Here is a 23,800-nt window from a genome sequence, read left to right on the forward strand (position 1 = left end):
CTGACCCAATCCCTTTACCTATCAGCTTGCACTCTCAAAACAAGTGCATGCTGGGAAGCCACACTCCATTCTTCCTTTAGCATTTGGAGGAGACAGAAGCACAAGGAAGAATTCAGCTGATAGCCCTGGAGCCATTTTCCCCTGGCACCTTCAGGGCTGCCACAGCAGAGATGAGTTGAGCTGTGGGAATGGGAGGGGGGAGGTAGAGATAGCTGGGTTTAGATTCAGGTTTCCCCACATGTGCCAATATGACATGCCTAATAAATCTATACTTTGAGGAATATCCCTGCCTTGAAGTTTTGATTCTGTTGGGTGTGTTACTTGGAATCCTGACACCAGCCTAATCTGTGGCACATGTTCATCCAAGGACAAACCCACATCTCACGCACACAGCATCACTGTTTCACCACATCCTGTTCTTTAATAAAACATCCAGATCTATGCACACAATTGTTTTATTGGAGGATAGGTGGGTTAGCTGCATGTCAAGCTGCAGGCAGAGTAATGTGCAGTGAGGACAGAACAGTGAAACAGCGGCTACCCAGCAAGTGGGATCCAGGATACATGACTATACAGAAACCTGCTACTCTGCCAATGCAGCTACCTGCATATGGCCATACAGCAGTCTCTAAAGAGTCAAGCACATCCAGAAGACACAATGTCACAGAGCTGGGCATCTTCATACAAGACAAGGTCTCAAGTCTCTAATTCTTCCAAATGGTCATCAGCAAGTAATACATTGGCCGTTGCCAGTGCAAAGGCTAGAGTAGCAAAAGCATGAGCAGCCTTTGCTGAACAAGAAATGGAGATGAAAAAAGAGAAAGCACAGTTAGAGACTGAAAGAATGCAGCAAGAGGCATCCCTGGAAATGCAGAAAGTCCTGTTAGAAGCGAACCTAGAGAGGCTTGCCATAGAGAAAGAAGTAGCAGCTGCCACAACTGAAGTCAAAACCCTAGAAAAAGCTGTATATTCTGACAACAAATGCAGTAAATGCAGCAACATGCTTGGGCCAGAAGCTGAACCCAAGATTCTCAGCAACACACTTCAGAGTACATCTATCAGCACTCCAGGCCAAGCAGCAATGCTCACCTTGATGGAAAAGACAACCTTCAAGTAGCAAGCCAAAGATGTTATTCAGAACCACTACAGGCTAGCCACAAGCCACAAGCCTATAAACGAAATAGCTTCAAGCAAAGCTGCACCTCTAATAGCAGACTCCCCACACCCAAGGTACTTGAGCCTGCAAATTATCCTACAGGATCAGCCTTCACACCAGAGCAGCATGGAAAGCACCAGCTGAAACTAGAGACTCCTAAAAGGTCTCTCACAACACCTTTTCACCACAGCAATGCACAGTCGGCTAATCAAGCCATCATAGACCTTGCCAAGTTCTTGGCATGACATGAGCTAGCTGCTAGTCACACAAGGATTTGAAAAGTGTAATGATCATCCTGAAAGCCATAGTGCCTGGTGATCTTCCTTCCAAAATGCCATTAGAGGTTTTGTCATGTAGTGAAGAGATAGATTTAATAGTTAAATTGCTTGGAATTGAATCTGCTGAGCATGCAAAATAAATCAGGACAATAAACTTAAACCACCCTGAAACAGATCTTAAAACAATCTGGGACAGTCTTGATGAGTGCTATGGCTCAACAGAAGCAGTGGAAAATGCTCCTGAGTTAGGGAAAGTCCTAGAATCATCCCACAAGATCCTCCAATACAGCAACAGTCTGAAAGTAGTTTCAGGAGCTGTGCTTCGAAGCAGTTGGTGAGCCAAAGTTGAGGGGCAGGGCTGCAATCATTTTGTTGTTGGATAAAACAGCAATTTTGGAATTTATTTTTCAAAAGGACAATAAATCATGCCTTTCATTTCTTAACCAATTTAGGAGACTATTATCTTTATTAGCTAAAAGAGACTCTCTTTAGTCGCAGCCTGTTACTCCTTTTTGAAGCTCTACGCCATTTTTGAGACTTCTTTATTGTTAAATGATAAGGAAGAGGGTTGCTGGAGGCAGCTAAAAAGGAAGTGTGGAGTATTTTTTAAAATTTAATGGAGAAACATAAGAATAAGAGTGTTAGATCAGGCGCAGGAAAGGAAGACTGGACCAGCTCGATACATTTAGCAACTTTTATTAAGTACAAAGTAACGAGTCAAGACTGCTGGCGCGCTGCCGGAGCTCTCCTTATATTCGCTCCCGGCAGACGCACCGCCCCTTGACAGGGATTCAAATTTCCCGCCCGATGGCTGGCAGCCAATCAGGGCGGATGTCCTTATAAGGACATAACACTCCTCCCCCCTTAGTCCGAACTGTCAATCTCGTTCACAAAGTCACGTAATCGCGCAGGTACGCCAGACGCCTCGGCACCCTAGCTGACCTGCGCAGTCTCACTTCTCCTCCGTCTCCGACCTGGAAGGACGGGGCTCTTTCGTCTCCTGGTTCCCTCTCCGGAACCGGGCTCGGTTCGGCTGTCGAGTGAGCGGGGCCACCCCCAGCGCCTCCGGCCGGACCGCAGACCTTGGATGGCTGGTCCTGGTGGTCTTCCTCCTGGCCTGTGGATCTCTCGCCTCGTCTCGGCTGCTCGGTTCCGACCCGGGAAGAGCGTCTGAGTCTTGGTAAGTCCATTTCTTGCTCCTCCCTGGTCTCCCGGGCGCTGTGGTTCGGTCTCGGTCCGGCTTGCTGCCGCTCGGTTGGTGGTTCCGCTCGGTTCGGGTGGTGTTGGCTTGCGTTGTTGTCGTTGTGCCGTCCGACCTCGCAGGGGTGGCGTTGGTCCCCTCGGTTGGGCTGGCGTTGGTCTACCTCGTCTGGTCGGCGGTGGTCGACCTGGTCGGGGTGTTGTTGCGGCGCTACCTCTGCGGGGCGGCGGAGGTCTCCCCTGCCAGGGTGGTGCAGGTCTCCCTGGCCGGGTTGTTGTCGGCTTCCCCTTCCCCCTAGTCCCTGGTCTACCGTTGGTTGGTGCCTGGGGCCATCCGGGTCGGGGTGTCGTTTCTTGGCTGTCTTCTGTGATGGGCGGGGGTCCCCCACGTCGGTGAGTCGTGTGCCACCCTCGCCCGTGGGTCGTGGGGTGCCTGTCTTGGCTGGGTCCCGGTCTACTCGCCTGGAACTGCAGTCTCCCTGGCTGGGCTGGCATAGGCTGCTGTAACTGGTGGGGTGCGCTGCTCCTCCTCTGGGCAGGTCCCGGTCTACCTGCGGGCTGGGTTGGTGGTCCCTGGCCTTGCCGTGCCCGGTGCCCACCTGGCTGGGTTATTGTTGCCATCCCCCGTGCGGTTGGCCCCGGTCTACCTCGCTGGGCTGCCGACGTGACAGCATCTGGTAGTGGGCTGGGCCGACCTTGTCGGGGTGGTGCTGCTCTGCCTCGCAGGGGTGTGGTAGGCCTACCTCGCCGGGGTGTTGTAGGCCTACCTGGTCTGGGTGTGGTAGGTCTACCTCGCCGGGGTGTTGGAGGCCTACCTCGTCGGGGTGTTGTAGGCCTCCCTCGTCAGGCTGGTTTTCATGTGCTCCCCCCCACCTTTTTCGGAGTTGGTCGATGTGGCGTCTCGTGAACTGTCCATCTTCCAACTCGACGATGTAGGATTTGGGGCCGGTTGTGCTGGCAATTTTCCCGTTCAGCCATTTAGGAGAGCCGCTGAAATTCAGCGCGAAAATTGAATCTCCGTTGCTGAAGGCGCGAAGCGGGCGGCTGGCGGTTGCGGTCACTTCCGGGCTGTATTGGGGGTGCAGCCGGTCCAAGGGTGACCTCAACCTTCTGCCCATCAACAGTTCGGCCGGGCTCTTGTGGGTGGTGGCGTGTGGCGTGATGTGCTGGGTGAGGAGGAAATTGTCTATGCGCTCTTGCCAGTCCCTGGGGCCCATCTTGGTGAGGGCCTCTTTGGTCAGTCGGACCATGCGTTCAGCTTGTCCGTTTCCGGCCGGCCTGTAAGGGGCGGACAGGGCGTGGCGGATGCCCAGTCCTGCCAGGAAGGACTCCATGGCCAGGGATGTGAGCTGGGGGCCGTTGTCTGAGACCAGCACATCCGGTAGACCATGTGTGGCAAAGAGGTGGCGCAGGGCTCGGATCGTTGCGTCTGTTGTGGTAGATGCCATGGGCACCACCTCGAGCCATTTGGAGAAGGCATCTACCACGATGAGGAGGTGTCGCCCTTGCATCGGACCCGCGAAGTCAATGTGGATCCTCGACCAGGGGTTGCTGGGGGTCTCCCACTTCGCGACTTCGGATTGCGGCGGTGCTGGGCGGACTTCTTGGCACGGGTCACATCTGGAGACCCATTGTTCAATGTCTCTGTCCATGGAGGGCCACCAGACATAACTCCGTGCCAGGGCCTTCATGCGGACGATGCCCGGATGCCCCTTGTGCAGGGTCTCTAACGTCCGCCATTGCAGAGTGCTTGGAATCAGCACCCTGTCTCCCCATAGCAGACAGCCTTTTATGGTGGACAGCTCCTCCTGTTTCCTGGCGAACGGGCTGAAACTTTCCTCTGGCTTTTCCGCTGGCCACCCTCTGAGGATCCAGGACTTCACTTGGCGGAGTGTGGGGTCCTTTTGGGTGTGGACGGCCACATCTGCGGATGACACCGGGCAGCTGGCGTCGTCATCGATGTGAAGTAGGTGGAGCGTGGGGGCTGGGTCTTCGACCGGCTTCTTCGACGGGCATCTGCTGAGAGCGTCAGCGTTTCCTATGGCTGTGCCTGGCTGGTGCACGAGCCTATAGGAGTAGCCAGCTAGGAAGATGGCCCATCTCGTCATTCTTGGGGACATGAAGGTCGGGGTTGGTTGGTCGCCTGCGAGGAGTCCCAGGAGAGGCTTGTGGTCTGTGACTATGGTGAAGCGTCTTCCGTAGAGGTATTCGTGGAAGCGCTTCACTCCAGCCACGATGGCCAGGGCTTCTTTGTCCAGCTGGCTATAGTTCCGTTCTGCGCCAGACATAGTCTTTGAGAAGTACGCGATTGGGGCTTCCGAGCCATTGGGCAGTTCGTGGCTGAGAACTGCCCCCACCCCGTAAGGCGACGCGTCGCAGGTCAGTCTGATGGAGAGCGTCTCGCTGTATTGGATGAGGACGCTTTTGGACGTCAATAGTCCTTTGATGGCCCGGAATGCCGCTTCCTCTTCCTGGCCCCACTTCCAGGAAGCCGATTTCCCCAGCAGGCGGTGGAGTGGCTCAGCAACTGTGGCTTTCTGTTTTAAGAAAATGGCGTAGAAGTTGAGCAACCCAAGGAAAGCCTGAAGCTCCGTTTTGTTTTTTGGGCTTGGAGCTTCATGGATTGCTTCCACTTTTGATTTGGTGGGGTGTATGCCTGTGCTATCAATGAGGAAGCCCAGGAACTCGACTTCCTGTACTCCTATGATGCACTTGTCCCGCCTGACCCTCAAACCCTTGGCCTTGAACCGCTGCAGGACAAGCCTGAGCCTTTCAAGGAGTTGGGCTCTTGAGTCACCGGAGATGAGCACATCATCGAAGTAAGGCACCACCCCTGGAACGCCTTGGAGAAGGCGTTCCATCATGGATTGGAAGATACCAGGGGCAGCGCTGACTCCAAATTGGAGGCGGTTACATTTAAATGCCCCTCTGTGCGTGACAATTGTTTGAGCCTCCGCCGTTTTGTCATCCACTGGCAGTTGCTGGTAAGCCTGGGCCAGGTCCAGTTTCGCGAAAATTGATCCAGATCCCAGGGAATGCAGCAGATGTTGCACCACTGGGACTGGGTATGCGCTCTGTGCCAACGCCTTGTTGATGGTACAACGGTAGTCAGCACAGATGCGCACAGACCCATCATGCTTCAGTGGGGTCACAATGGGGGTCTCCCATGAGGCATGATCGATCGGTTCCAGGACGCCCTGGGCGATCAGCTTATCCAGCTGTTCATCTACTTTAGGCCGCAGGGCAAATGGAACTCGGCGGGGCTTGAGCCTGATTGGGGTGATTCCCTTGTCCAGATTAAAGGAGATTGGCCTCCCCACAAATTTCCCCAGCTTACCATCGAAGACTTCTTTGAACTCTTCGATGATGGAGTCGAGTTCGTCCCTGCGGATCTCGTGGATGCCCTGAAGTGAAAGTCCTAGCGGCTTGAACCACTCCACACCCAACAGGTTCGGTCGGCTGTGCTGCACGATGGTGATGGGTAGCTTTCCGTCGAAGTCGTTGTACTTCACGTGGATGGTGGCTCTGCCTAGGATTTCAATGGGGTTTCCGTTGAAGTCCACAAGTCTCGCTTTCGGGGTTTTCAGCTGGGTCCTTTTGTATGCCGGTTTCAGCTGTTGTAGGTGCTGCCAGTCCATGATGGAGTAGGCGGATCCGGAGTCTACCTCCATCTTGCACGGAGACCCTTCTGCTAGCAGCGTCACGTGGAACTTGGTGGTCCCCTCGTCGCTTGTGTGAGCAATGGTGGTGGTCTGGTGCACCGTTCTGTTTCGGGGATATTCCTCCTCCCCGCGCCGGGACTGGTTTGAGGACCGTTTGGATGTCCTCTGGTTATCTTTGCGATTTTCCCGGAATCGTGGTCTGGGCGGTTCCGGGGCTGGGTCTGTGGCTCTGCAGGCCTCGGCGATGTGGCCCCTCTTCAGGCATCGGCGGCAGGTCGCGTCCCTCCATCTGCAGTTTGCCCTGGGGTGGTCGCCTCTGCAGCTGCCGCATCGCTCTCCCCGGTCGCCATGCTGTGGGTTTTCCCGCCTGGGGGGGCGGGACACCTTGTGGACGGCCATTTCCTCATCAGACTCGGATTGAGTGGTTGCCTCGTCTGATGAGGTCGGGCCCGACTTGTGGATCTTATGGATCCCTCTTGCTTTTACCATTGCGGCGGCTGCTTGCTCAGACGTTTCAGCCGCTGTTGCCTCGTCGAGGACGTCTTTCAGCGGGATCCTCTTCCGGCTGAGGAATTTCTTTTGCAGCCCCACATCTCGCATTCCAAAAACAATGCGGTCCCGGATGGCATTGTCCACATTGTCGAACTCACAGTTGGCAGCGATTTGGCGAAGCGCTGCCACAAATTCCTTGATGGATTCACCTTCCCGCTGGTTTCTTTGCTGGAAGGTGAACCTGTTTGCGATGGGGGTGCCTGTAGGTGCATAGCGCTCCTGTAGGACTTCCTGCAGGTCGTTCCAGGACATCTCCTCAATGTCCCTGGGTGCCACGAGGTCAATCGCCATCTCCAGGACGTCCGATCCGCAATGAGCCAGGAAGAGGGCTCTTTTCCTCTCATCGTCGAGGTTCTGGTATCCATTGCCTCACAGGAACTGCCGAAATCGGACCATGTATGACCTCCACTTCTCCCGGGATGGGTCGAACGGGTTCAGCGCGGTCATCGGGGCTTGCGGGGTAGCCATTCTGGAAGGTCGCTGTGGTGTGGTGATTCTGTTCGGTGGGCGATCGTGCCACGAGTCTTGTTCAAGGTTCTCTCCTCTAGTCCTTCGTCGCCAGTGTTAGATCAGGCGCAGGAAAGGAAGACTGGACCAGCTCGATACATTTAGCAACTTTTATTAAGTACAAAGTAACGAGTCAAGACTGCTGGCGCGCTGCCGGAGCTCTCCTTATATTCGCTCCCGGCAGACGCACCACCCCTTGACAGGGATTCAAATTTCCCGCCCGATGGCTGGCAGCCAATCAGGGCGGATGTCCTTATAAGGACATAACAAAGAGGATAAAACTTTTACTATTTTTAAAATAATCTGTAGTTGTGGGGGGTTGAAATTTTCTGATTTTTCTGATGAACTCTGATTGGCCAGAAAAAGGAAACAAACAAGCAAATAAATATATTTGTTTACCACTAGGGGGAGCTACAAAGATGCTTAATCCTGATCTTGAGACTGTCATCAGGAAAATCTTTGAAAGCTCCTTACAGATATACCATACCATACAGATATACCTATACCATAAATCGGCTAGGGACTAAAAAATACATTCTCCAGAGATCTGTCAAGGCAAAAGTTGGATTTGGTGGAAACTGCTTCCTGAAAACTTTCTCCTCTGTGCTTCCACACGAAGCAGTGTCGTCTTCCATCTCCTGCTTTGTTGGGAGCAGACACCAGAAAGGGAAATGCCAACGATGTCTGGGATTGGGAGAAGAATGTCTCCTTTGACATGCACACGTACACTCACACACACACAATCACCATTCTAATCTTGGAGACTTTAATCCACATCTGAGCTTGCAAACTGCCAGTCTTGCCTGAGTTTCGGGAGAAGGCCCTCTCCTTCCTCTGTGGATAAAAGTCCCCAAACTTGGAATGTGTATGTCTGTGTATGTGTCTGTGTCTGTGTGTGTACGTATGCATACCAAAGGAGATATTCTTCTCCCAATCCCAGATGGGAGAAGGCACACATGCACAGGCACACACGCTTGGATGCCAGCAGTTTGGGGAGGCACGGTGGGGCACTGAATTATTCCCACATTGAGTTAGGCAGTGCGACTTGTTCCATCCCGGCCCAGCTGTCCCGAGTCAGCCAACCATGCCCACTCAGCCACACCCACCTGATTTCAGCAACCTGTCTGTGACCACCCAGTCACAGTCACCTGACCATTGTGAGTTATCATAGTCTTACATGCAACTGATCCTTTGAGGGCAACCATGATGCTGATGTGGCCCTCAATGAAATTGAATTTGACACCCCTGCTCTAGCAAATTGAATGAATAGGATGTAACAATAGTGTTGTAGTTTGAGATTGGTAGAAACTTCACACCAGATCTAATCACTAATCTTAGAATCCCCAGGTTAGTCACTTAAGAAAAACCACTCTACTCATTTGTCCTAAATATATTTTCAATCTTTCAAGTTTTATGAAGAATATATCTTATATGCTCACACTCCTCATTTTTCCCTTTCATCCTATACTACAGTACCATCACTATTCAGTCAAGAACCTATACTGTATCTAATTGGTAAAATGAAGATATGCAATAACTTACCCAGTTCATTAATTTGGTTTAACAATTCAACAGCATCCAGCTTCACCATGAGTTTGATGAAAACTTGTACAAAAGGATTCTGCAATGTGTTCTGCCAAATGACATGATAAGTATTTAATATTCAACTATGAAAAGTTTGTCTGAAGAGATAATTATTTTCATGTATCTCAATATTTCACCATATAATTTATTGTAGTTTCTGGATATGATCTGCACACTGAGTATGTAGAATAATAATTAAACCAAACTATTGTTATACAAGTTAACAACAGTCAAAATACGAAATGATGTTTCATACCTTCAACATTGGAAGAGTGTCATTTAATATAGCTAGTGAATCCATGAGCAATGGTGAACGGTCCAACCACTCCTGGGCTTTTTGTGTTAAATCAGCCATCAGTTTCAATGTTGAATTGGACTTACAGAATTGAAACAAACAAATCAAACATTAATGTATTCTGTAGGTAGGCAAAGAAGTGATTTTAAAGATTAATGCTTTTAGCACAAAGTTTTGCTTTCATGCTATCAAAAAACCAAGGACTATAGATAACTAGCTGAATACCCGTGCTCCGCTACAAAACTATGTAATTGGACCTGATAAATCAACACTTACAGCTTGAAAATTAATGAGTAGTTATGATTGGCCTCTCCTCTCCCCTTCTCTCCCTCAGCCTTGCCCCATAGAAACATCTCCTATCCTATCCCCTTCTCTCCCTCAAGCTTGCCCCACAGACACCTCTTCTATGCTATCCCCTTCTCTCCCTCAGGCTTGCCACACAGAGACCTCTCCTATCAGAGGTGGTATTCAGCAGGTTCTGACCAGTTCTGGAGAATCGGTAGCGGAAATTTTGAGTAGTTCGGCGAACCAGTAAATACCACCTCTGACTGGCCCTGCCCCCATCTTTTCTCTGCCTCCCAAGTCCCAACTGATCAGGAGGAAATGGAGTTTTTGCAGTAACCTTCCCCTGGAGTGGGGAGGGAATTGAGACTTTACAGTATCCTTTCCCTGCTATGCCCACCAAGCCATACCTACCAAGCCATGCCCACAGAACTGGTAATAATTTTTTTTAATCCCACCACTGTCTCCTATCTTATCCCCTTCTTTCCCTCAGCCTTGCCCCACAGAAGCCTCCCCTATCCTATCCCCTTCTTTCCCTCAGCCTTTCCCACAGAAGCCTCTCCTATCCTATCCCCTTCTCTCCCTCAGCCTTGCCCCACAGAAGCCTCCCCTATCCTATCCCCTTCTCTCCCTCAGCCTTGCCTCACAGAAGCCTATCCTATCCTATCCCGCTTCTCTCCCTCAGGCTTGCCCCACAGAAGCCTCCACTATCCTATCCCCTGCTTGCTGCTGCGAAAGTAAAACTGAAACTGAAACTCTTCGCCTCTGCTTGTGTTGTGTTGTGTTGTGTTGTGTTATGCTTGGAACAGATTTCTTTTCAGGTGGGGAGGGCTGAACTCCTTAGCATCAGAGGACTGTTTGGAAAGTGAAACAGTATTTGCTGTGTGAGCAGGAAGGAGACAGGAAGAAGCCTGGCCAGGGCTTAGCTCAACTGTTCTGTAGTAAAGCTGCTTGCTGCTGTGAATAAAACTGAAACTGAAACTCCTCTGCTTGTGTTTTGCGTTTGGAACAGATTTCTTTTCAGGTGGGGAGGGGGAGTAGAACTCCTTAGCATCAGAGCATGTTAATAATAATATAGGAAATAATAATGCTGTGATGGTTGTTTCGAAAAATCCTTTCTAAGTAAGCACATGGAGCCAAGAGGAACATATGTGGCAAATTTCAAGTTTGTAGGCTTTATGGTTCTAGAGATTTTGTGATGATGCATATATATAGATAGGATAACAATAGCTCTGAAGACAAATATGCTAGTAACAATGGTCAGAATTTGAAGCTTAGAAAATTTAGTTTATTAACCAATTAAGTTCCTCTCTTATTTGATTTAAAAGAATCTTTGTGTTGCTGCTTTTGTAAAACCCACCAAATTACATATTCTAGAAACTGACTAATAGAATTTTTCATGAATCAGGTCTTTAAATTCAGTTTCTGCTGATTTATCAAGAATATTCTAATAATAGTGAACTGTTATTTTTTTAAAAAAATGGCATTACCTTTTCCATGATTGCACGTGTTTCGGGAGTATCTGGAGAATACAGAATCCGCCCACGCAACATGGGCTTTAAGAAAGACCAAATTAAAGCTCCAGAAGGTGTCTTAACCAAGTCCAGAAACAATGATACACAGAAAGGTGCTATGGAAGAGACAAGAAAAATATTGGACCAACCAACCAAAGCGCACCTAAATCAGCCAAATACACTAGTCTGTTAGGATCCTGATGGATCCTCTCATAACCTTGTGGTCACATACTAATGTAATACTTTTGACAAAACTACCGTCCCCAAAGATCTCCATTTGCTTAATTCAGTCAGAAAGAATGTTTAACAAAATTCTTTCTGTTAAGATTAAATGAAAATTTAGAAGGACTACCTGCCAGTACATTGTCAGTTTTCCCTGTATCTAAATAGGATTTTGCTCTGCCAAAGATTGCTCTCACAGTCATTCAAAACTATTACAATGAGTGAGACTATTAGCTCATCAAGGCCAGTGTCTGACAGCAAAACTCTCCATGACCGTAGTGATAGATTTAATTCTGCTTCCTACTTGAAGCCCTTTTCCATTCCACTTGACATATCCAAGTAGGACTAAGCCACAAAACAAGGGCTATTTTTTATTTCAGTATGCCTAGTGAAATCTTGTCCACATATTTTTTAAAAAGAAAAAACAGCACAATTTCAATATTAATTATAAAGTTAGTTAGAATAAGATTTGTAATCCCACATTGTAGTTTAGAAAATGGTAGGAAGTTAAAAAGTATTTGAAAGTTAATTATATTGAACAAAAGAATTCCCTGATGTCTTTGCTGTACAGGTAGTCTTTGACTTACAACACTTGATTTAGTGGCTGTTCAAAGTTACAATAGCACTGAAAAAAGTGACTTATGACCATTTTTCATAGTTACAACCTTTGCAGCATCCCCATAATCATGTGATCAGAATCTGGATGCTTGGCAACTGACTTATACTTATGACGATTGCAGTGTCCCAGGAACATGTGATCAGTTTTTGCAACCTTCTGACAAACACAGTCAATGGGGAAGCCAGATTCACTTAACAACCCTGTTACTATTGCACAACTGCGGTGATTCACTGGCCTCCGGGGAGGTTACACGAGGCTGGCTCCAGAGGATTATTAATGCTTCCTTGAGCGAGGGTGTCCTACCGGCCGCCTTGAAAGAAGCGGTGGTGAGCCCCCTCCTCAAGAAGCCCTCTCTGGATCCGGCTGTTTTGGCTAACTATCGTCCAGTCTCCAACCTTCATTTTATTGCGAAGGTTGTTGAGAGTGTGGTGGCGCGGCAGCTTCCACAGTACCTGGATGAAGCTGTCTATCTAGATCCGCTCCAGTCCAGCTTCAGGCCTGGGTACAGCACGGAAACGGCATTGGTCACATTGGTGGATGATCTGTGGAGGGCTCGGGATAGGGGATGCTCCTCTATCCTGGTCCTGTTAGATCTCTCAGTGGCTTTTGATACCATCGACCATGGCATCATGTTGCACCGGTTGGAGGGGTTGGGGGTGGGGGGCACCGTTTTACGGTGGTTCTCCTCCTACCTCTCTGACCGGTCGCAATCTGTGTTGGCAGGGGGGCAGCGGTCAACCCCGAGGCACCTTGTTTGTGGGGTGCCGCAAGGGTCGGTCCTCTTGCCCCTTCTGTTCAACATTTATGTAAAGCCACTGGGTGAGATCATCCGTGGCTTTGGGGTGGAGTTCCATCAGTACACTGATGACACTCAGCTGTACATCTCCACCCCAGGCCACCCCAACAATGCCCTTGAAGTGATGTCCCGGTGCCTGGAGGCTGTGCGGGCCTGGATGGGGAGAAACAGGCTCCGACTCAACCCTTCCAAGACCGAGTGGCTGTGGCTTCCAGCGTCCCGATATAGCCAGCTGGCACCATCGCTGGTTATTGGGGGCGAATCATTGGCCCCCACGGAAAGGGCTCGCAACTTGGGCGTCCTCCTGGATACACGGCTGTCTTTAGAAGAGCATATGACAGCCATGGCCAGGGAGGCTTTTTATCAGGTCCGCCTGATACGCCAGTTGCGTCCGTTTCTAGATCAGGACTCCCTACGCACGGTCACTCAGGCACTTGTCACTTCCTGCCTAGACTACTGCAATGCTCTCTACATGGGGCTCCCCTTGGGGTGCACCCGGAAGCTCCAGTTGGTCCAGAATGCGGCCGCACGGGGGATTATGGGAGCGACGGGGCGCTCCCATGTGACACCTCTCCTGCGCGAGCTGCACTGGCTTCCTGTGGTCTTCCGGGTGCGCTTCAAGGTGTTGGTGACCACCTTTAAAGCACTCCATGGCTTAGGACTGGGATATTTACGAGACCGCCTTCTGCTGCCAATAGCCTCCCACCGGCCAGTTCGCTCACACAGAGAGGGCCTCCCCAGGGTGCCGGCGGCGGCACCTGCCCTCTGGAACAACCTACCCCCAGAGATACGGTCGATACCAGAACTCCAGACTTTTCATCGGGCCCTGAAAACACATCTATTCCATCTAGCCGGGCTGGCTTGACCCCATCCTTATGGTTTTAAATTTATAATTGGTTTTAATTGGGTTATTTTAAATTGACGGCCAAAAGTATTTAATGTTTTTTAAATTGTTTTTAAATTTTATATGTTGTGTTTTTACCGTGGCTGTTCACCGCCCTGAGTCCTGTTGGAGAAGGACGGTATACAAATTAAATAAATAAATAAATAAATAAATAAATAAATAAATAAATAAATAAATAAATAAATAAATAAATAAATAAATAAATAAAAAATATGGCAAGAAAAATTGTAAAATGGGGCAAAACTCACAACAAATTTCTCACTCAGCAACATAAATTTTGGGCTCAATTGTGCTCGTAAGTCAAGAACTACCTATATTTTACAGGCTATACATAGATTTCTACAATCCACAGAATGACCAGATCTAATAAATAAGAACAGAACTTGGTTTGTGTAGTTTTAATTGTGCTGATTATATTATGCTGTTGAAAACAATATAATGAAATAAAAAAGGATTATCCCACACTCTCACTAACTTTATTTGTGCTTGGTTATGCTGAAAGGATACCATTAGATGTTACTTCAACTGCCAAACTTACTAGTATCAGATGGAATACTATATTTCTTCATAATATGTTGAACATGTTCATCTTCATCTGCAGAAGAATGGTGAACATTCTGCTCCTCAAAATCAGGTAGCAGAGATTCAAAAAACAAGGGAGTGATTTCATGGTTGCAGAAAGTTTTTGATATAGTTTTCAACATTCTGCTATTTATTGTTAGATTGCTAGCCTCAAATAAAGCCTGTGAAAATAAACAGAAGACACAATGACAGAAAAGAAAGTAAATCAAAGAAGATAATTAATTAATTGTACCTTGGAATGGTTGTCTCATTTAGATCCAGAGAGCTCCCACCCTAACATCATTCAGGAAGGCCTTATAATCTGGCTGTTTTTCCCCAGGCTCCTTAGTGTAGGATGGATGGAATCCCTTGTTAGATGTTGACTCAGCCCTCCATTGGGTAAAATGAGAACCCAAATTGTTGGGAGCAATATGCTGAGTCTGTAAACTGCTAAGAGAGGGGTGTAAAGCACTGTAAAGCATATCTAAGTCTAAGTGCTATTGCTATTGCTATTGCTATCATAGGACAACAATTTTACAGAATGCATCCAAATTTTGGAACCTAATTTATTCCCATGGAATTAAAATTTGGCAAATTTTTGGTTGCTTCAGGGCTGCCACAGAGGAATTTATGTTTAGTAGACCAGTCCTGCTCTAGCCTTCCTGAGTAGTTGGCCCCTCCATTAGCTGCTGGTCCGATCCTAGTCATCCATAGGTCAAGTGAAGTCATCATACTATCAGCTGCCAGAGGATGACATCAGACCCCAAGACCCGAAAGAGAGATGTGGAGTTACTTCTGAACACTTTTTTTATTTTTCCTCACTTAGGGACAAAAATCTTGCCAAACTAAAACAATTACTTATTTATTTATTTATTTATTATATTTAGATGCTGCCCATCTTGCTTAGAAGTGACTCTAGGTGGTTTAGAGACAGAGTAATAAGTAATAAATAAGACAGTGTAAAATAAAATGCAAATAAAAAGAAGCAGAAATTGACAATATTTCTTCTCTCAAATGCTGAAATCTTTCTCTCTTTCAGTGTAACATTGTGGCTTCTAGTCTCATAATAAGAATCCTTCCTATAATATGTTGGAACTGATAATTTGACTTCTATGCAAATTAAACACTGTCTAGACTTCTGATATTTTTCATTATTTTTTTATAATTCCAGCTTCTAAAAATTAACACATTTTAAAAGCAAACCTTAGAAAGTGGTGCATGTCTTGTCATCCTCAGCTTTTTCAGGGAATGAATTGCATCTAAGAGTGGATAAACATCTGATACAAGCTGCAGCCTCAAGTGATCCAAGTCTTTCAGAAGTTCTAATGCCTTATCCACAGGAATTTGAAATTCCTTAGGGAAAAGCATCTAGAGAAGCCCACAAAAAGCAACATTATAATCCAAACTAAACATGTTTTTAAAAGATATACATGTGATATATTTCATTCAACTGATACCAAATAAAGCTTTTAAGTTTAATTAATTCTCTTGCCCAAATTACAATATTTTTAGACCTTCTTGGACTGAATTGGGCTTAAAAAATTATATACCTAGAAGCCACATTCTCAAAAGATCAAAATTCATATATTTGAGGGAGAGAATGGAACTATAGAAAGCAGTCTATTTTCTGCTTAGTTCAATAAGAATTGTTATTATTCCTGTATTCTCCAGTCCATGCAAAGTTCATCATGCTTCATTCTGCTGCATCGTTAAAAATCAGTATTTCAGTATCAATATCATTTGTTAGCCCCACAACTTACCATTCCTGGTTCTACCCCTCGCCAATAAGTCAATAATTACAGTATAGTATTCATGATTTCAAGGTTCTACCTGCTGAATTTAAGGACATGAACTTTGAGGATTTTACTAGTCTATTACTATATGGAGGCACATAGTTGTAACATTAAGTTACAACTGAACAAATGAATAATGTATTTTCAGATTACTTATCTGCTAAGTAATAATATCCTTTTTGAATAAATCCACCCTGTCTGTGAAACACAGTAAGTTTAGATTTTGCATTGAGATTTAGGGGTGTTAATTTGAGCATTGCATACTCCTGGATAAATACAATCTCTACTTCAATTTTAAATTTAAATATTCACATAATTCCAAATATTTCAATGAAATCTACAGAATCGCACATTTAAATATCTTCTACAAAGGAGTACATACACTGTTCAACTATAGTCTTGGAAGCACAGCAATAATTAATAGTGGCAATAGTAACACTAAGACTTTGAGCAAACTCATAAACTAAATTTATTTAGGATATTGTTTTAAATGATTGGAACAATTACAAGTGTAATTGTTTTTTGAAATACATTATAGTTGTTTTTTTCTATTATTCTTGTTTCACTGGAAGGTAAAAAAAATGTCAGAATAAAACCACCTCCACAGAATCTCAATTTATTCTTTCCAGGATTGTTTCAGAGAGGAAGTGAAGAGATTTGATCACTCCATCCACTACCAAAGCAATCACTGAAGAGAAATGGGCTTGGAGGCAGCACCTCAAACTACTAGGTCCCCATCTTTTAAAATCTTCAATGATAAAATGTAGTTAACCATCTGCTGCACACCTCTGCTCAGGTAGATAAAGGGAGATCAGTGCCAGCATATAACAGAATGGGGGAATTAAGCACAGTCCTCCTTAATCAAACCTAGCTCCTGGTTTGGACATATCCAAGGACATATCCATAAGATTTTTTTAGCAAAAATATGGAAATGATTTGCCACTGCCTCCTCCAACATATTTTTTCAACTTCCCAGTCTAGCTAATAGCTCTGAGATTTCCCAATGACCTCTCAGGGAAGTCTTCATCAGATTTAAATCAGCTTAGTTTTTTTGTAATTAGTCAAAGTCCACTAGGTGTTGCCACCTGCAATTGCATAAATTCAGTCTTAAATCTAATAGAACCCCTTTAAAGCAAAATGCAGTTGTATGTGTGTAGGGTGTGACATTTAGGCCACTTTATGTATTTCATAAATACAGTATAAATAGTCTGTTTTCGTCCCTCTGCTACTCTATGCGAAACATATGTATTTTGCTAATGATCATATAAAGAAATACTGTGTATGTTCATGTATTATAAATGCTACTACTTATTAACACCTTACTTTTCACATGCAGCTTTTATGAAGTTACCGGTGCTCTATAACTGTATCTACAGTATGTATTGGAAAGTATCCCTGTCTATGCCAGTTCCTTCCTTCCAAATAAAGCTGCTAAAGAGTCATCTCTAATCATACTCATATTTTAGTTTCAATCATGTTGGAGCACAGAGTTGCCCAACTCACATCTGGTCCCATTGAATTGATATATACACCACCCATTAAAACTTACTGTTGATCTTGTGGATCTCTTTCCCATTGTGCATAGAATGGCAAACAAAACCAAATACATGAAACAAACCTTATAGATGAATTTGTAGACATCTAAGTAACGCAGAAATGTGATCCCCAAAAGATAAGACTTGTAAGCCCTTTCTGCAAGGGACAAGTTGCAGAATTGTTTTGCTATAATTTCCAGTTTAGCATCACCGGTATCAGCATTACAGGACTCTAGCTGCAGTATTTGAAATATCAGCTGTATTGGCAGTGAAAAAAAGCAGAGTGGTAAATACTAGGGTCTCTCTAACAAGGTTAAATTAAGCAGCTCTCTTTAAAACCACTGACCTAGACCACTTAAAAAGCAGCATGAAGGGACATAATAATAATAGAACTGGTAGAATTGGTGGGACATAATAGTGGAGTCAGTAGAATTGGTTTGACTTGCTGTTTTGTTTCTGTAAGAATTGCTTTGCTAAGAATTAGAACTGCCTCTGCCATTTGTTTCTACCAGCGATCTCACTTCTATGGTATGTTTTTCGGTATCATTCCGTACTTGGTGGATAGCTCAAGAAGCAGGGTTACTAAGCACCCACCCACCTCCCTTCCTTGCTGCACTGCCAAAGTCCTATCTGGAGTGCCATAAATGTAAGGTCCCAAAATATACTTGAGTCACCAGAATGCCAAAGGGAGAGACTCAAGACGAGGCTCGCAAAAAGAAGCACATTTTATTTATGGCCAAAATTAAAATACTGGGTAGAACTATATCCAGAACATACAGATTCTTCCCACCCGGGGTTTAGCAGGTAATAAAAAACATAAAGCCTGTCTAAATGGGAAGACTCAGATAATTCGACTTGATCAATTTGGTGTAACTCCTGTTAAAAATTCTTAGATGTGCATCTATAATGATAGTGTGTAGAATTGAATGGGATTGAATTGATTGTGATATGTCTGGCCAGCCTGCAAATTAAGTAAACTTCTCAGGTTGGAGCTGTGGGAAATGGAAAGTAGTTAGGGGCCACAATCACATTTATGATTTAAACTGCTCTCTGAGTTTTCCCATTGCTTTAAGAATGAGCTATAGGTTGCCCAAGGAAATAAAAAGTGAGGATTTAAAGGGACAAAAAAAAACAAAACCCTCCACAGTTCTGGAAACGTTGTGTCTATGTGTAATCATTTCCAGACCTGGATGGAGGATGAAATCCTCTAATAATAGTACACAAAATCATTTACAAAATGGAGCTCATTGGCTTGTGAAAAAGCTCCCTGAAATAATTATAATGATTAGTTTGCATGGAGGAAGCATTAAATGAAATTTTTGTATGTGAAATTGGTTTATACAAAAAGTCTGATTGCAGTACAAATGTGAATGTGTGTATGAGATGCCCCGAAGTTTATAAGGAGTGATAAGGCGAAGTGATCCTGAGACCTGTGAATGCCTCTGTATTGACCTCCCCCCCTTAGAGAGATTCCCTTTCCTATAAACAGTAACATCCTATGGCATGTTTGTTTGTTTGTTTGCTTGCTTGCTTGTTAGCAGCACAAGTTGTTGCCCTTTTAGGAATTGTTACAGAGATGAGTTAGAAATTACAATATGTAGAAAGAGAGAGTCAGTGGCATTTTTGTCAAAAGTGTTAGATCCTGTCTGTTAAGGACTGCCAGATTGTGTTCAAGCAGTGGCAGCTATGGCAGCGTTAGTGAGGGAAAGCAGAGTTGACTTTTGGAGGAGCCCTAGTGCCCTTCCTGGATTCTCTTAAACATAAGAGTATGCTTATGTTCGTTTGAATCCAGCTCAGTTTTAAGAGGAGACTTAGAAGGACAATCGGATATTGGTGCTGAGAAGGGGTTAATTTCTTTATAGATGGGAAGAGAAAATGGTAGAAGGTTAGAGAAGTTTTTGGTACAAAGTAGAAAGTTACATTGGTCTGAATTGTATGTCTTAAATCAAGCTTTGAATTTCTTTGAAGCTTGAGGCACTACTTGGAAGCCAGGATGGCAGCGGCAGAAAGAACTGAATTTTTAATGTTAGGTGAGAAGAACAAGTTAAAGAAAATGTGAGCAGTAGAAAGTGGGGAGGTAAGTGGGTAGTACCTGATGGTAGGCAAATGTTGATTTTAGACATCAGGGTAGTCATTGGGGTGCGTGATGTGATTTGTTTATTTTGGAAGTTTCTGGATGCTGTGGATTGTGACAAATATGTAAAAATGTATAGTATATGTTAGATTAGGCTCAGGGAAAGAAGACGTGACCAGCTGGATACATTTAGCAACTTTATTGGAACAATAACAGACTGGCGCTGCGCTGCCCGAGCTCTCCTTATATTCGCTCCGGCAGACGCACCGCCCCTATGACAGCTATTCAAAACTCCTGCTGGAGGATTCCAACCAATCCCGGACGGATGTCCTTATAAGGACATAACACTCCTCCCCCCTAGTTCTTAGTCTGTCCATCAAGTACGTAGTCGCGCAGGTACGCGGGATGTCGAGAAGTCCTGGATGACCTGCGCAGTCCCATTCTAGTTTGGTAGCCTTCTTGGACGAATGGAGTTCCTGCGTCTCCCGGTTCCCTCCCTGGAACCAGACAGGATTCGGCCGTCGAATGCGTGGGCTGGGTCCCCGTGCCTCCAGCCGGGTCTCAGATCTCCGCCCACTAGCGATGCTGGTCTTCTTCCCTGCCTGGTTGTGGAGTACCTGCCGCTGACCATCGTCGCTGACCGGTATGGAACTACTGAATCCCGGTAAGTCTCTGGTGTCCCTTTTGGCTTTTACCGGTTCGGTGGTGGCCAGTTCCGGCCGGGGGTTCGGGTCTCGTGGCTTCGTCTGGTTCTGATCCCGGTGTCCCTTGGTCAAGACCGATGCCTTCCCAGGGTGACTGCCGGAACGTGGTGGTTCTTGTCCGAACTTGCCGGGGTGGTGCTGGCCTCCTTCGCAGGGGTGGTGTAGGCCCTCTCTGCTGGAATGGCGTTGCCCGGGTGATCGATGATTTCTGCTGCTATCATGCTGGAGTTGATCGTCCCTGTCGGGTTGGGGCAGGCCTCCCTCGCTGGGGTGGTGGAGGCTCTCCTTACAGGGTGGGTTTGCGTCTTGGCTGGGGTGTTGTCGGTCTGCCTGGTGAGGTCGCTGGAGGTCTTCCTTCCCGGTTGGTTGGGTGCCGACCTTGCTGGGCCATTGTGGATTTCCCGCTGTGGCAGGGTACTGGTCTACTGGCTCTTTTCGGTGGAGGTCTCCCCTCCCTGGGTGTTGTTGACCGACCTCCCCGGGGCGTTGTGGGGTGCGGTTTACCTCTGGGTCCTGGTATACTGTCCCACGGTTGCAGATTGGTTGGTCTCTGGGCCCGGGGTGCCGTCGGCCGCCCTCACCAGGGTGTTGTGGGGTGCCCCCCATGGATGGTCCCCGGTCTACTCGTGCCACATCTCGATCAAGGCTAACTCTGGGTGGCGGTCCTACCTCGGCGGGGTGTGGTGATCCTCCCTCGACGGGGTGTGGCAGGCCTACCTCGTCGGGGTGTTTCAGGCCTACCTCGTCTGGCTGAGGCAGACCTACCTCTTCAGGGTGTTGCACGCCTACCTCATCGGGTTGGTTTTCTTCCACTCCCTTCCACCTTTTCCGGAGCTGGTCAATGTGACGTCTACAGACCTGTCCATCTTCCAGCTCTACCCGATAGGACTTCAGGCCGGTTGTGCTCTCGATCTTCCCCTTCAGCCATTTCGGAGAGCCGTGAAAGTTCAATGCAAAGACTGTGTCTCCTATGGCGAAGGTGCGAAGCTGGAGGCTGGCAGTTGCGGGTACCTCTGAGTCATATTGCGGGTGCAGTCTGTCCAGGGGTGACTGGAGTCTTCTGCCCATCAACAGCTCTGCCGGGCATTTTCTTGTGGTGGCATGCGGGGTGATGTGTTGGGTGAGGAGGAAGTTGTCAATCCGCTCCTGCCAAACACCCGTGCCCATTTTGGTGAGCGCTTCCTTGGTGAGCCTCACCATTCGTTCCACCTGTCCATTTCCCGCTGGCCTGTAAGGTGCTGAGAGGGCATGGCGGATGCCCAGTCCGGCCAGGAATGCTTCCATGGCCAAAGACGTAAGTTGGGGCCCGTTGTCAGAAACCAATACGTCAGGCAGCCCATGGGTAGCAAAGAGTCGGCGGAGAGCCCGGATCGTTGCTTCGGTTGTGGTAGATGCCATGGGTACCACCTCGAGCCACTTGGAGAACGCATCAACGACGATGAGTAGGTGGCGCCCCTGCATCGGACCCACGAAGTCGATGTGGATCCTTGACTAGGGGCTGCTGGGGGTCTCCCATTGCGACGGTTTGGCTTGGGGTGGTGCAGAACGTACTTCTTGGCACGGGTCACATTTGGATACCCATTCCTCGATGTCTTTGTCCAGTGAGGGCCACCAGACGTAACTCCGTGCCAGGGCTTTCATGCGGACGATGCCGGGGTGCCCATTGTGCAACGTTTCTAGCGTCTTTCTTTGCAGTGTGCTGGGAATCAGCACTCTGTCTCCCCATAGTAAACAGCTTCTCATGGTGGACATCTCCTTTCGCTTTCTGGTGAAGGGGCTGAATTTCTCCACTGTCTTCTCCGTCGGCCACCCCCTGAGGATCCAAGACTTGACTTGGCGGAGTGTGGGGTCCTTCTGTGTATGGACGGCCACGTCTGCAGATGTGACTGGGCAGCTGTTATCGCTGTCGATGTAGAAGAGTTCGAGCGTGGAGGCTGGGTCTTCCACTGGGACTCTGGATGGGCATCTGCTCAGTGCGTTGGCATTCCCGATGGACTTGCCTGGTTGGTGCAGAAGTCTGTACGAGTAGCCGGCTAGGAAGATGACCCATCTTGCCATCCGCGGGGACATGAAGGTCAGGGTTGGTTGGTCGCCTGCGAGGAGCCCTAGCAGCGGCTTGTGGTCGGTCACTATGGTGAAGCTCCTCCCGTAGACGTATTCGTGAAATCGCTTGACTCCTGAGACGATAGCCAAAGCCTCCTTGTCCAGCTGGCTGTAGTTGCGTTCAGCGCTGGACGTTGTCTTAGAGAAGTATGCAATAGGAGCTTCTGAGCTATGCGGTAGTTCATGGCTGAGCACTGCTCCAACCCCGTATGGCAATGCGTCGCAGGTGAGCTTGATTGGGAGCGTCTCATTGTATTGTATGAGGACGCTTTTGGATGTTAATAGTCCTTTGATGGCCCGGAATGCTGCTTCCTCCTCTTTGTCCCATTTCCAGGAAGCCACTTTCCCCAGTAGGCGGTGAAGTGGCTCAGCAATCGTGGCTTTCTGTTTGAGGAATATAGCATAGAAGTTAAGCAATCCAAGGAATGCCTGAAGCTCCGCTTTGTTTTTGGGGCTGGGAGCTTCATGGATAGCTTTAACTTTTGATTTGGTGGGGTGGATGCCTGTGCCGTCTATGAGATAGCCCAGGAACTTGACCTCCTGGACTCCTAAGATGCATTTATCTCTCCTGACTCTCAAGCCCTTGGCCTTGAAGCACTGCAGGACAAGCCTGAGCTGTTCAATGAGTTGTGCTTTGGAATCTCCGGAGATTAGTACATCGTCAAAGTATGGCACCACCCCTGGAACGCCTTGAAGAAAGCGTTCCATCATTGATTGAAAAATTCCTGGGGCAGCGCTGACTCCAAATTGGAGACGGTTACATTTGAATGGTCCCCTGTGAGTAACGATTGTTTCGGCCTCCGCCGTTTTTTCGTCCACTGGCAGCTGCTGGTAAGCCTGGGCCAGGTCCAGTTTAGCAAAAATTGAGTCAGTTCCTAGGGAATGCAGCAGATGCTGCACCACAGGTACTGGGTATGCGCTCTGCGGCAACGCCTTATTGATGGTACACTTATAGTCAGCGCAGATGCGCACAGATCCATCATGCTTCATTGGGGTCACAATGTGGGTTTCCCATGAAGCATGATCGATAGGTTCCAGAACGCCTTGGGCAATCAGCTGACTAGCTGAGCGTCTACCTTGGGCCGCAAGGCAAATGGAACCCGGCGGGGCTTCAGCCTAATTGGGGTGATTCCCTTGTCCAGATTAAAGGACTTCCTTCCTTGTCCTTCCCACTTCTTTGAACTCTTCGATGAGGTTGTCGAGTTCGTCCCTCTGAATCTGGTGGATGCCTCCGATTGATAACCCTAGTGGTTTGAACTACTCCACTCCCAGCAGGTTTGGCCGGCTGTGTTCCATGACGGTGATGGGAAGGTTGCCTTGGAATTGCTTGAAGGAGATGTGGAGCGTGGTTCTGCCCAGGACACTGATGGGGTTTCCGCTAAAGTCCACTAGCCTCGACCGCAGGGGCTTCAACTGGTTCTTCTCACAGGCTGGCTTCAGGCGTTTCAGATGCTGCCAG

The 23,800-nt window shown here is 47.4% G+C and overlaps 1 protein-coding gene across 1 annotated transcript in view; it reads right to left on the bottom strand.

Moving 5' to 3' along the window:
- Positions 1-23,800, bottom strand: part of ABCA12 (ATP binding cassette subfamily A member 12) — a 344,530-nt gene that overhangs the window by 179,781 nt on the left and 140,949 nt on the right. Inside the window, exons 16-21 of the mRNA XM_034433493.3 lie at positions 17,544-17,717; positions 15,336-15,500; positions 14,110-14,314; positions 11,007-11,146; positions 9,196-9,315; positions 8,898-8,988 (exon numbers count right to left, since the gene is read on the bottom strand). Of these exons, the coding sequence (XP_034289384.2) occupies positions 8,898-8,988; positions 9,196-9,315; positions 11,007-11,146; positions 14,110-14,314; positions 15,336-15,500; positions 17,544-17,717 (895 nt within the window). The remainder of the gene's footprint in view (positions 1-8,897; positions 8,989-9,195; positions 9,316-11,006; positions 11,147-14,109; positions 14,315-15,335; positions 15,501-17,543; positions 17,718-23,800) is intronic.

This window comes from Pantherophis guttatus, chromosome 1, assembly GCF_059756535.1.
Source record: "Pantherophis guttatus breed Tessera chromosome 1, ASM5975653v1, whole genome shotgun sequence".
Classification (NCBI taxonomy): Eukaryota; Metazoa; Chordata; class Lepidosauria; order Squamata; family Colubridae; genus Pantherophis; species Pantherophis guttatus.